This window comes from Carlito syrichta, unplaced genomic scaffold (assembly GCF_000164805.1).
Source record: "Carlito syrichta isolate Samal-C Ts95f unplaced genomic scaffold, Tarsius_syrichta-2.0.1 Scaffold308192, whole genome shotgun sequence".
NCBI lineage: Eukaryota > Metazoa > Chordata > Mammalia > Primates > Tarsiidae > Carlito > Carlito syrichta.
The window spans coordinates 714261-728580 of NW_007252288.1; the positions used below are offsets into that span (position 1 = coordinate 714261).

The following is a 14320-nucleotide window of genomic DNA, read 5'->3' on the forward strand; positions in this document are numbered from 1 at the left end:
ACTATACAGGTTTTTATGGAATACCTGGGAAGTCACAACAGAGATACAGGTTAGAAAGTAGGAAAAATAAGGGCCTGGTGCGGTAGCTCACGCCTGTAATCCCAGCACTTTGGGAGGCTGAGGCAGGAGGATCACTTGAGCCCAAGTGTTTGAGACCAGTCTGGGCAACCTGTCTCCCTAAAAAAAAAAAAAAAAATTCTGAAAGGCAAGGAATTGCTGTTTTACTAAGAATAAGCCAGTCTCTCTAAAATTGGTAGTGATATATAAAGAGGTCCAGTCTGAGCTTGGTAGAGCTGCAGCATTATGGTCAGGGCAAAGGCTTCAGCAATCAGAAGACCCGCACTCATGCTCTCTTTTACTAACCCCGTGGCCTTGGACAGTCTCTAACTTCTAAGCCTTAGCCTCCACGTCTAAATGCAGGAGACAGTAATGGGATCTTCTCCTAATGCTGTCTTGAAATTGAACACAAAGCACCTACCACTGCCTGACACAGGCAGCGTGGTGGACATTTTACTTATAATTACTATCTTCTTATTGTTATTATTACTGGAAAAATTGTGAAAAGTATATATTATACTTAAATTCTATATTCTTGGGGAAATGTGAAATACAGAACCAAATTAACTTTTTAAAAAAATTCATCATTGTCACTTTGGCACAGCAAATTTTAGTTTTTTCTCTCAGTGAATATGATCTTTAAAACTATTACAATAGGCCAGGCACAGTGGCCTGCATCTTTAATCCTAGCACTCTGGGAGGCTGAGGCAAGACGAACACTTGAATCCAGGAGTTCAAGACAAGTCTGGACAAAAAAATGAAAATATTAGCTGGTTGCACCTGTAGTCACAGCTACTCTAGAGACTGAGACAGAAGGATCACTTGAGGCCAGGAGGTCAGGGCTGCAGTGAATGGAATCTATCCACTGCACTCCAACGTGGGAGACAGAGTGAGACCTTGTCTCAAATTTAAAAAAAAAGATTAAATTTTCGTATATTAAGTAGATAGAAAAACTTCCTATAGAAAGCATACCCCTAAACTTTCTCCTCCTAATTAATCTTTATTGGGCATGTTTAAAGGATATGAGAAGATAAAGAAGCATTTTGGATGCTGAATACACTGAGAGCATCACTAAATTTCCATAACATTGGTAGAATTAGGTGTTAAATTGGGGAGGTACAGCCTTAACAACAGTTTGTTTTAAATATAAACACAGTTGCAAAATTTATCAAGAATGGCCTGCCTTACACAAGAAGCAAAAGATGTTAAAAATTTTTACATGCAATTTTTTATACACAGCAAAAAAGGGAGGGGGTGAGAAAATACATTTGCCTAAGGCACACCTCTCTTTGAGTTATACTTAGGAGAGGAAATGACCCAGATGCCATCTGTATTGACCGGTACAGCTGAACTCATTTCTTCCTTACTCATTTTAACTTGGGTGAAGTTGAACATCAATGCTTAAGAGTAAGTGCAGGCTGGACTCAGTGGCTCATGCCTGTAACCCGAGCACTTTGGGAGCCCAAGAAGGGGAGGATCACTTGAAGCTAGGGGTTTGAAACCAGTATGGACATAGTGAGACACTGCCTACAAAAAATTTTTTAAAGTTAAAAAGAAAAAAAATAAAGAGTTGGTGTGGTAGCTGGAATCAGTAGATCTGGAAACAGTCCCTGCTTAGCCACAAAACTATGCAGTCTTTAAAAACTCATTTAAGTCTCTCTGGGCTTTAGTTTCTTTTTCTATATTTGTGTTTATCTTTTTGCCTATTTTTAATTAGAAGATTGAACTGGATGATCCTTAACTTCCACAATTCTTAAAACTGCCAAGGAAAAACTGAATATATGCACTAAACATTTTTTGAAAGGTTGAATGGTTAAGGTAGACTTTAGATTCATTAGGATCTATACTGCTTTACAATAAAGATAGCTATTTCCAAAGTGCTCTGAAAAATAAGAGAGAAGAGAGAGTCACTTAGATCAGACTCCAGGGCTTGCTCTTCCGTTACTATTAAGAACAGAATAATTTTACTGTTTCTTCTCCCACTGGACAATGGTCATGAGGGCAGAGACTGTCCGTTTGGGTTCCTGCTGTCACCATTACCTAGCAGAGGAGATGCACAATAAACATTTGAAGAGTAAATGAATACAGTATTTGATTTGTCTTTAAACAAACAGTTTCAAGATGATTCACAGGTAAGTTAATTTAAAGGCACTTTTCCATAAGTGATACCATAGTCTGTATATACATTACATAATCTGTACAAGTTACAGATGAACTGGCATTCCAAATGAAGAGAAATCAATAGTTCTATTGTCTTTTTTTTCCTTGCTGTTGCATAATAAAACCTGAGCTGAACCACAGAGTTACTCCTTCACAGATAAAAAGCAGATTAGAAATCTTGAGTAATCGATGAGGAATTGATTTTGGGAGAAGATGCAAGCTAGTTGGCTCTGGAGAAAGAAAGCGATACCAAAAATAAGAGACAATGTTAGGGACTCACTTTTCCTCACCCCGTGTTTCTTTGGAAGAGGACTGTTCCAAGAGAGTGGTGGCACACTCACGGCCACCACAGCCTCGACCTGCTGGGCTCAGGCGATCCTTCCGCTTCAGCCTTTCAAGTAGCAGAACCATAGGTGCGCGCCACCACGCCTGGCTAATTTTTTTATTTATTGTAGAGACGCGGTCTTGCCAAGTGGCCCAGGCTGGTCTCAAACCCCAGGTCTCAGGCAATTCTCTCACCTCTGCCTCCCAAATGCTGGGATTATAGGTGTGAGCCACTGTGACCGGCCAGAAATTAGTTTTAATGAGAATAATTTGTTGTTTTTAAGTGTCGAATAATTCATCTTACTTTCCAGTCTAGATAAGTAAATCAATATTATGGTCTTCATATCATGTTTAAAAACAAAATCACATTTGGCATATACAGTCCATTTATTCTTTCATTTAAAATATTGTTTTGGCTGGACTTGGTGACTCAGCCTGTAATCCCAGCACTTTGGGAGGCCGAGGTGAGTGGATTGCCTGAGCCCACGGGTTCGAGACTATCCCAGGCAACTTTCATCAAAAATTAGCTTGGTGTGGTAGTGCTTGCCTGTCGTTTCAGCTATTTGGAAGGCTGAGGCAGAAGGATTGTCGGAGCCCAGCAGGTCGATGCTAGAGTGGCAGTGAGTGTGCCACTGCACTCCAGCCTGGGCAACTCAAAAATAAATAAATAATAATAAAATATTGTTTTGGCCAGGCGCAGTGGCTCAAACCTATAATCCCAGCACTTTGGGAGGCTGAGGCAAGAAGATTGCCTAAACTCAGGGGTTCAAGACTAGCCTGGGCAACTTGGTGATACCTCATCTCCACAATAAGTAAAAAAAATAATACGGGCATGGTAGTATGTGCCTATAGTTCTAGCTACTTGGAAGGTTGAAGTGGAATCACCTGAGCCCAACAGGTCGAGGCTGCGGTGGCCATGAGCATGCCATTGCACTCCACTCTAACTCAAAAAAATAATAATAATAAATTAAAATATTTTTTTAAAAAATCTATTACAAATAATACACACTAATGTAAAAGGTCTGCAGAGATTAAGTAACTAGAGTTAGATGCTATAACAGTTTAGGAAAAATGTAATATATTAGTAAAAGGGTCTGTGTCGTTGGCAATATGCTGCAATGACCAACCTATTGGGAAACTTTAAATGTATGTTTCTCTATTGAATTTGATTTTTAAAAAGTTGTAGGTAATTTGCTATCCAGAGTCATTTTCCCAAACTATCATGCAGGCAGTTGCCTTTAATAATAAGCAAGCTGGCAACAAGATCAGAAAAAGACATCAGTTTAAAAACCATCACATTTGTTTGCTCATGCATGTACTGTCCATACCATGAGGTTACAAAATCCTTTAAGGGAGAAACTGTCTTGGTCCTCGTATCTCCAGTACCTAGGACCTACCTGGATCAATTAATATCACTAAGATAAAATAAAAGACCCCACCTGTAAAAGTACTCTAAAACTTTAGTTTGCACAGTTGCTCCTGAAGTTACCTGGGAATCACCACAAATTAGTAGAGTAGTGAACTAGACTAGTGAACCTGATGAAAGTCCTAGCTTAATCTCTGTATGGTAAACTGGTTCTCTGAAGTAAAGCTAAATGAACAGCACATCTGCAATATGCTTAGAATCTAGGGAAAGAAGTGCCAAGTGCACAAGTCTGCCTGGATCATACTGAGTGAGAGAGAGATTAACCAAAGGACATGGATGTTCCCAGTCACTGGGACTTTACATTCTTTTCAAGCCAGGAGAGGCTTCATTAAATCTGGCTTCTTTTGCTCAGATCTTATACATTCCAAGCTACTCTCTGCTCACTCAACAATTATTAAGAGCTTACTATGGACCAGCAACTATTCAATGCTAAATATGCCATGCTGACCTAGGCTATCCTTATTCTAAAGAAACTTAGTCTAGTAAAGGACTAAAACTTCATTACAATAAAGTTTTATAATATAAAATTTTTGTTTGTTTGTTCTGAGTTGGAGTCTCACTCTGTCACCCAGGCTGGAGTGCAGTGGCATGCTCACGGCCACCCCAGTGGCAACCTGCTGGGCTCAGGAGATCCTTCCTCCTCAGCTTTCCAAGTATCCAGAACTACAGGCGCGTGCTACCATGCCTGGCTAATTTTTTTTTTTTTTAATTGTAGAGATGAGGACTCCCCAAGTTGCCGAGGCTGTTCTTGAACCTGTGGGCTGAGGCAATCCCCTCACTTCAGCCTCCCAAAGTGCTAGGATTACAGGTTTGAGACAACATGCCCAGCCTATAATACATAACATAGATTACTGATTCATTTTCCTGGGTATTTTGGTTTGGGGAGAATTATACATCTAAGGTATGCCCACCTCTGCTATATTTTTCTATTTGTTGGGATTTTTTAAAATAAATAACTTTAAATCTTGTGAATTTGGTTGACTTTAGGCAGTTACCTAGAACTAAACAGTAAGATAATAACTGAGAAACTGGCAATTTCTAAGGTGAAAATTAAAGAACAATCATTGACTTCATCAAGGTACTGTTATTTCTAGCAGGACTTTCTTAGAAAGAAGACAACTTCCTTCCTTTTAACTTCTTTTAAAATTTCAGCATACATATCTCATCCACAAAAAGAGCATGGGTGATGATGATGATGATGATTATCCTTTTTTTTTTTTTGAGTCAGAGTCTCACACTGTTGCCCAGGTTGGAGTGGAGTGGCACACTCATGGCCACTGCAGCCTCGACCTGCTGGGCTCAGGAGATCCTTCCACCTCAGTCTTCCAAGTAGCTGGAACCACAGGCACACACCACCACACCTGGCTAATTCTTTGATTTATTGTAGAGACAAGTCTCGCCAAGTTGCCCAGGTTGGTCTCAAACCCCTGGACACAGGCAATCCTCCCACCTCAGCCTCCCAAAGTGCTGGGATTATAGGCCTGAGCCACCTCGCCCAGCAGATCATTAGTAGTAGTAGTAGTAGTAGTAGTAGTTGTTGTTGTTGTTGCTGTTAATAGTTATTGAGTGCTTGCCACATGCCAGGAATTATCTCATTTACTAAATACAAAAATTGGTATTAGTTTTAAAAATTAAAGTTTCAGGCTGGCATGGTGGCTTACAACTGTAATTTCAGCATTTTGGGGAGGCTAAGGTGGGAGAATAATTTAGCCCAGGAGTTCAAGATCTGAACAACATAGTAAGACTTCGTCTCTACAAAAACTCAAAAAAATTAGCCGAGCATGGTATCACACCTATAGTCCCAGCTATTTGGGAGACTGAAGCAGAAGATCACCTGAGCCCAGGAGATAGAGGATGCAGTGAATCATTATCATGCTACTGCACTCCAGCCTGGACAAAAGAGTGAGAGCCCGACTCAGTAACAAAAATTAATAGTAAACGTTTAAACTATTTGGGTATTAAATGGTAAATATTAACTGAATTAATTGATCTCTGTAATTTTATTGGGACTTGATCTACATAGCTAATGTACCCTAATGCTATTTCATGGCCTTCTATCATATAAGAAACACCACTTTTTTTTTTTTTGGTGACTTAAACATATATTTATTGAGTACTTACTATGTGCCAGACACCATGCTAGGTAGATGAGTAAGACACAGTTGTTGCTCATAGGCCTTAGCTTAGTGGAAAGACAGAGAAAGTCAACAGGCAGTTACAACACAGTGCAGAAAGTTTTGGGATAGGACAAGCCCAGGACGCTCTGGGAGCCACATTAAGGATGGCGGGGCCAGTCAGGTGAGGTTCTCAAAGAGATGAGACTGAAATCCAGAAAGACCAGGTGCTGGGGTGAGAACACCCCTTGTCTTTGCTTATCAGATTACTATTTCCCCTGTATACTTCAGCCAATAGAAATTCTTTCTAAAGAATTTCACATTCACCTGCTGTTTTGTTGAAGGACTATTAAATTTCTGAAAGACAGTTCCCCAAAGATTAACTATGAGGGATGGATATGCCCAGCCAAACAAGCCCCCCAAGTACCAGCAGTATATCTGTGGTTTATTAACTGGTGGGATTCAGAGTTAAGTCTAGCCTAGAACAGCTTCTTTACAAAATGGAAACTTTTATTCAAATTAATGTGATTTGTTACCCCCCCCAAACCTTGTTTTTTTAATAGTTTACCAAAAATAAAAATAAAAAATCAGCAAAAACTTGTTTTGTTTAACAATGATGGTTTCTACTTTTTAATTGATTTAACCCCAAAATCACCATGAAACAATCTTTTTTGGTTTATCTTGAGAAAAAAGGAATAAGAATCATGACCCATATCTACATAGCTTCTGTCTCAAAGGAGTACAGAGTATTTTATGGGCATTTTCAATTAATCCTGGTAATTTCATTGTGATCCAGCTAGGAATAAGACCTTCATTTAAGGGAAACTGCACACACTACTGATCACAAAGCGTCAAATCTGGAAACACAAACTGATTTCGCTGATTAACCCAAGGTAGAGGAGAGATGACAGGAAAAGAGAAAAAGAGGAAGAGAAAAACATGGACTGCCATAGAACAAATTAGAGTAGGAACTTTTTACCCCTAAAGGTGTCTTTATAAAAAAAAGACTTGAAAGTTTTAGATAAAGTACAATCTAGTCATTTCTCATTTTAAAATGAGGAATGGGTAACCTCACTGTTTTTATGTTTGAGATATTATAAACAGTATCAAACTACAATTATGGGTGGTATAAACTTTGTATTTAGACTCCTTGGACCACTTTTACAATATAACAATTACGTTAAACTATATCTGTAACACAGAATTACAGCACTGAGGGCTTGAAGGAAATACAACTGAATAAATATAAAAAATCAGGTCCTTCCCCTCTGGTCCACTAAAACAGTTGAAAATATTATACATTAATTTTTCTTTATGTATTTTTTACAATGCTTTGATGAAAATGCATCACTCTTATGAATTTGGCAAATATGAAAAAGAAATTAGTGTGGATTTATGATTTTTGCTAACAATCAAGCTGTACATAAATACAGGATATTATTACTAAACTAAACCTGACCTTAATGAATAAATGAAAACTTTCTTCCAGTTAAGAATTTTTAAAATTGATATTTTTTCATTAAGAGAACAAATACAACATCCTTCTAATCTTAGGTTAAAAGTAAAAATGATTTGTCAGAAGCCTTAAAAAGTGCTTCAAAGTAGGATTTCCTCTAATCTTTTCTTTCATCTTACTCTTAAACATGATACCTTGGTTAGAATCTATATTTGGGCAGTAGGTATGCTTGAAGATGGATTAAATGTTCGCTTTAAAAAAATGTCTTTTTCTTCATTTAACTAATAAGTTAACAAATAAACTAAAGTTTGATTTGGTGGGTCCATTATTTATTCACAGTATAAAAGATAACTAACTCATAAACAAATCAAACAAAACTTTTATTACAAATTCTAGAAAAAATATTACTAAGGAACACACAATAAATAGGTGTTTCGAGTAGTTTTTAAAAATAATTTCTACTGTTCTCAAATTAAAGGTCCATTGTTAGGAGAAGGGTACATAAACTATAATACAAGTATAGCTGATACAATTCAGCTTTTCAAATAAGAGAGTTAGCTCTATATATTTTAACCTGGAAAGATATCTATGAAATACTTTTAAATGAAATAAAAACTCCGAATCATATAAACATTATTCTAAATTTATGTTTAAAAAGAAAATGCAAAACAAACATGATGCATGTATATATATATGCATGACTAAGCATTGCACTATTATAAAAGAATATAGCAGTGGTTACTTCAGAAGAGACTGTAGGACAAAAAAGACTTGTTAATTTTTATCCTCTCTTTATGTATTGCTTTATTTACTGTGAATGTGCATTACTTTTGCAGTGAGAATAAGAGAATAAGGTCAGGCGCAGTGGCTCAAGTCTGTAATCCCAGCAATCTGGGAGGCCGAGGTGAGAGGATAACCTGAGCCCACAGGTTCGAGAACAGCCTGGGCAACTTGGTGAGACCTCCTCTCTACAATAAAAAAGAAAAACTAGGCGGGTATGGTAGCACATGCATGTAGTTCCGGCTACTTGGAAGGCTGAGGTGAAAGGATAGGCTGAGCCCAGTAGGTTGACGCTGGTTGACTGCACTCCAGCCTGAGCGATGGAGTGAGACTCCATCACACACACACAAAAAAGAATAAAATATTTTTTAAAACTAATCTTTTCCTCTTAAACCATGTGCTAAATAGCATTATTATGTTTTCAGGTAATGTTAAAGCAATCATGAGCAAAACTTTGCAGAAACAAATCTTGATTTATAAAATACTATTAAATTTTAATATTATTATAATAATATATGGTAAGTGAAGTTATAATAACAAGTTGTGGTCAATTTTAAATCATCATGCAACATACTCTTTTAAATTTTCCTTTGTATTATTTTAAGATAACATCATCTGAAGGTCCACATATATAACAGGATATCTTAATTCACATGACAAAAATATATTCTTTAGTTTGGCAAATTCTAGGTCTAGCAAAAATTCAATATGAAAGATAAGAGAGTGTAGTCTATTCATCCAAACCCCCACAACCAAAAAAGTAAGAAAAAGCCAACCTGATTTGTCCTCTGTGTCATCAAAGTCAACGTTGAATGAATGGCCACTATTGCTAATGATTTTAGCTGAGCTTGGGTCATACTTGATAATAAGAGGTCGGAGAGAAGAGTCATACTTCACTTCTTTGGTTTTAATTTCAATCGGAGATTGCTGATCCCCATCAGCAATGGGGAAAAATTCATTCCAATGAACAGGACCTTAAATATATAGGACCAATAGAAATGGACTAAATAACTTCTTTCATTCAACAAACATTCATTGAGTATCATGTACTGTGCTTGAGACTGAATAAAAAATAAATGTTAATAAACTGAGATTCTCATCTTCAGGACTTTGATATCAAAAAAATTTTTTTTTTACAAAACTAGTTTTATTATAGGCAAATACAATTTCATTGGTAATTTCATTGTGATCCAGATAGGAATAAGACCTTCATTTAAGGAAAACTGCACACGCTACTGATCGTAACGTGTCATATCTGGAAACTCCTGGTTTGTCTCAAGTCAGTTTCAGAATTAAATTAATCCTTATAGACAAAAGAGCATGTAAACTTTGTAAAGTACTCTCCAAAGGTACCCTTCTACCAAACTAAAAACAATAACACAATTCACCACTGAAAACAATGAGATTCAGTCTCAACTCCAAGAATGAGCTGTGGTTGCTCCAGAGGTCAAGTTTGTGAGGCTGGGAGAATCAAAGAATCTGAGAAAGCTGTGTAGCAAAGAAAGGGGGTCATTCTTCAAGATGTTGTGCCTATTTCTTTATTCTTTCTTCTATCACTCACCGGTATTTTCTGGTGTCGCCCAGGACTCAGCTCAATTACCTGTGATGCACAACACGCATATCAAGGAAATATATAAATTTTTCACATAGGCTAACCCAAACAAAATGGCTGCAACATGTCAGGAAATGCAATATTGTTACTGATCACAGTAGAGTCACGTTGTAATTTATTTCTCTATTTCTACACTTCAGAGGAACACTTCTGTGGTTATTTTGCCAATATTATACTTGAATTCCAACAAAATAGACATTTGTCATCCTGGCCCTCTATTCAAAAATCAAAATTGCACCAAGTTCACAAATCAAACACATCAGGTAAATTGACATGAGCCAATCAACTGACAGTTCCCGTGTCTATCTTTCTCATTTCTCTGGAAGATTTTATTTGAAGTTTTGCCTCTCAAAATCAACAACGAGGTTGCAGCTTCACGTAAGCTCCAAGTCATTCTACAGATGTGAGTCATTGCATAGGTTAGGGGTTCTTATTTTCTTCTCTCTGCTATGCCTGAAATGTATACAGCTAACATCAAGTGAGTAGGGCACTAGGCTACTGACTAAGCTTTTCCCTACCTTGATAACCACTTTTTCTCTAAAAAACAAAACAACAACAAAACAGCAACAGCAACAACAACACAGTATGACATTAATTTAACGTGTATTCCTAACAACAACAAACATTTCTATATGATAAACTTTGGAGTGAGATTTAAAGTAACGCACCATATCATAACAACGTCAATGTCTAAATCTAATGCTTCTTATTACTCCTCATTTTTGCAAAGGAGAATACATACATACCTTCTTTCTTTCACATATCTTTGCAGTACAAAAGGTCATCAAATATCTATGTAACCACACACTCAACTTAATAGTCTTCCTCTAGACAATCTAACACTTTGACTTCAAAGCAACCTGAGCATCAAGTTCTTACTTAAAAAGTATTATACAAAAGGCCTTATTTATGAAATACTTTCACTTACTCTACCTTTCTTAGTACTCTTTCTGTCTACAACACAGACCTTTTTTAATGTGGAAAAAGTCTTCTACTTCACTGCCACCAAGTAAGAGTTAATCTAAAAAAGAATTAGATTTCAAATATGCAATATGTGTCACAACATGTTGTTGACATTGTTCCAATCAGGAAAGAGCTTCTTTCTCTTCCTAATTCCATCACTCTCCTACTTCCAGTCCTTTATAATTAGAATTATTTTGAAGAGCCAAACCATAATAAAATAAAAATAATAATACTTGTTATCAAATATCCAATATTATTAATTAAACACTACAGACATTTCATTTCCCCATCTCTTAAAAAAGCCCTCTAAAAAAATTTACAAAGCATCCAACTTTAAGTCTTTTTAAACATAGTTCTTTTTATTTCATTTTTCTTTAAGATATCACACATATTAAATTGCATTGATGTCATGAAAGCATGCAACTTAGTAATGTGTGATATAATTCTTAAGTAGAGTCACATGGTGGCTCTTCAATTGATTCAGGAACTTTTAAGTATCCACAGTGATACACATTTTTCAGTGATGTCATATTCCTTAAGCTAAACCAGTAAAAATGATCAAAGGTTGTAGGAGGCATTATAAGTTGTTTGTGAAAGTGATGTTCCTTTCAGGGCTTCACCTCTTGAGGTTCCATTTTATCTGTGCTGTTATTTCCAGTTGAGGTTTCCTTTTATCTGTTAAGTCATGGGTTTTGCCAAGGTCCAAGCAGGAAAAAAAAAAAAAAAAAAAGCAACAAAAGTTTCCTGGTCAGTTTACAACACATTTCCAAGAGAATTTTGTCCAAGTTGATTTGCTTAAAGGTGTGGTGCTCAGAGAGTGACTGCAATCTAAAGAAGGGTACTGCTCTGCAATTCCTAACAGAAACACACAATCATTCCTTGTTAATGATTTTTTAGGAAGTATTTTTTTAATTATGAGTATCATTGGAGCCAATAATTTCTAATCTAGTACAAAGTAATCAAAACCAACTGATTGAAATACCCTTTTCCCCAGCTACTGTGAGGGGACTTATAAATAAGAATGATTTCAGCAGAAATGGAAATGAAATTTATTTCTTGGGTTTTTTTCTCTCTAAACGTAACTCGGAAATTAGCAAAATGTAAGAGTATAATTATGGCCTCAATCAAAATGAAATCTGCCTACATTACAGATTTCATTATTAAAGTTTTAAATTTCATCTGATGCCTTTTTAAAGTAGCATGTTAATAACTTTGAACAGGCTACAATTAGAAAGGGAACTTGGCTGGAGGCAACAGCTCATGCCTACAACCCCAGCTCTTTGGGAGGCCAAGGCAGAAAAGAGATTGCTTGAGGCTAAGAGTTCGAGACCAGCCTGGGCAATATAGCAAGACCCTCATGTCTACCAAAAAAAAAAATCAGTAGGGTATAGTGGCAGGCACCTGTAGTTCCAGCTACTCAGGAGGCTAAGGTGGGAAGATCCCTTGAGGCCAGAAGTTTCAGGCTATAGTGAGCTATCATCGTGCCACTGCATTACAGCCTAGGTGGCAGGAGACTCTGTTTCTCAAAAAAGAAATGAAATTTTTCTTTCCTATTAGTTTATGAAAGTAAATATTTTATAAATTTTGAGTACACAGTACTGTTCAATAATTTGCATCCTCATAGAAGGAAAGTGTTAGTCACAGCCTTGAATTTTTCTTCTTCTTATTAATTTACATTTTAAGTTAACAAAAATTCTATGCATTTGTGGTACAACATGGGGTTTTGAAATGTGTACATTGAGGAATAGCTAAATCAAGCTAGCACACCCTAATTTTGGCAGTCATTCACTATAAGGCTTTCTTGGTACCACTCTGCAATTATTTTAAATACTCAGTATTCGAAGCAATCAGCTCAGTTTAACGTAAAAACAAGATAAATGGTATACTTTTGATAACTTAGGATATATACGAAGACAAATATACGTCTTATTATTGTATCTCTCCAATCAGTAAATTTTTATCTGTGTCTTATAAATTCAGTAATCCTTTACTAATCCTCAGCCTCTACAGGTGAAAAGAGAGGCAGAAAAGAGTGGAAACGTAACCCAAAACGTAACTTCACTACCAAAGAAGAAAAAGCCTTGCTAAAGTCAACAGTAGCAGTCAACCAACCACAAACTGCTGTGGGCATATTTTACAGTAACAGCTATTAAGAAACTTGCAGTATTTGTTTGCCAAGGAGGCAACTTAGCCTTCAGTGTCACAACGGATATTAAGATTTCTTGCATATATTTTCAGAGATTTTTCCACGATTTGTTTCTCCTACGTGAAAAATGAGCTTTGACCAAAGGAATCTGCCCTTATTTCTTGAAGTATGTCATCAGACTGCTAATCTCCAAGCTTTAAACTGACAAGTGGTTGTTACGAAGTAAAGCCCTTGGCTTTTCAAATAAAGGTAAAAGAACATATATGAAGATCTGGGAGTCTGGGAAATCCTGATAGAGCGAACACAAACCAATACTCACAAACCAACACGACTAACACCCCGCAGAAGACGCTTTCCCGGTCTCCACATGACCAAGCCTGCCCTCCGCTTCCTGCATCGGGCTTCAGGGAGCGCTGCTCCGTTCAAAAAGGAACCGAAAAGTTTCTGGCAAGTCAGAGATCAGCAGCGTGCGACCCTCGGGTGCCAGGGATCCGGCCAGGTCCGCCCTTCCATCACCCCCCGCCCACCCCCCGCGACCGCCCCTGCGCACAGCCCCCCTCCGAGCAGGAAGGCGCTCACCGTTGTGCTCGCCGTACCCCCAGCTGAGCCTCGACATGGTCCCCGGGTGGAAGGCAGAGGAAGATGTGGCGGGACAGAAAGAAGGGAGGGAGCGGGGCGGGCGCGCGGGCGGCAGCCGGCTCAGGGCGGGGACCGCGGGGTGCTGCCCAGCAGTGGGAGCCCTTGAACCCCAGGCCCAGGGCGCGCCTGCCCTCGTCCTCCAGGGGGCAGTGGCGGGCGGGGAGGGCGCCCGCGCGCGTGCAAGGGTGACCGTGAAGCCCGCGGAGCCGGGCTCTGTTCTGGGGCGCGAGTCCCGGAGTTTTAATTTGGACTCGGGAACGGGAGGTTGGGTTAAAGAGCGGAGGGGTTTCCAAAAGGGATTTCCTGCCTTCTGAGAAGTAGCTACTCGAGAGAGGAAAGTGTGGCCTAGAAGGCTGTCCGGGAAATAAATGAGTCACCGGGGCCGAGAGCTGCCAGGCTGGAAGGCGGGGATTCCGGTGGAGACGTAAAGCGGACGGGAGGGTAGTGGCGGTGGTGATGACAAATACCAAACAATAATGACAATGGCAATAATCACCATTTAAAAATAACTACTGTTTATCAAGGGCTTACTGGGCTACGGGCTTAGCTAAGACGTTTACCCACATTTTAAAAAATTGGAGCTTTGCGACGTTCCCGCGAGGAAGACAAGTGACCCCTAATTAGTGACTAGGTGTAGGAGACG

At 38.3% G+C, this 14320-nt stretch overlaps 1 protein-coding gene across 1 annotated transcript in view; it reads right to left on the reverse strand.

Annotated features, from left to right (window-relative positions):
* Nucleotides 1-13849, reverse strand: part of CA13 (carbonic anhydrase 13) — a 36906-nt gene extending 23057 nt beyond the window's left edge. The window contains exons 1-2 of the mRNA XM_008065219.1: nt 13618-13849; nt 9094-9291 (exon numbers count right to left, since the gene is read on the reverse strand). Of these exons, the coding sequence (XP_008063410.1) occupies nt 9094-9291; nt 13618-13654 (235 nt within the window). The 5' untranslated portion in view covers nt 13655-13849. The remainder of the gene's footprint in view (nt 1-9093; nt 9292-13617) is intronic.
* Nucleotides 13850-14320: the final 471 nt, after the last annotated feature.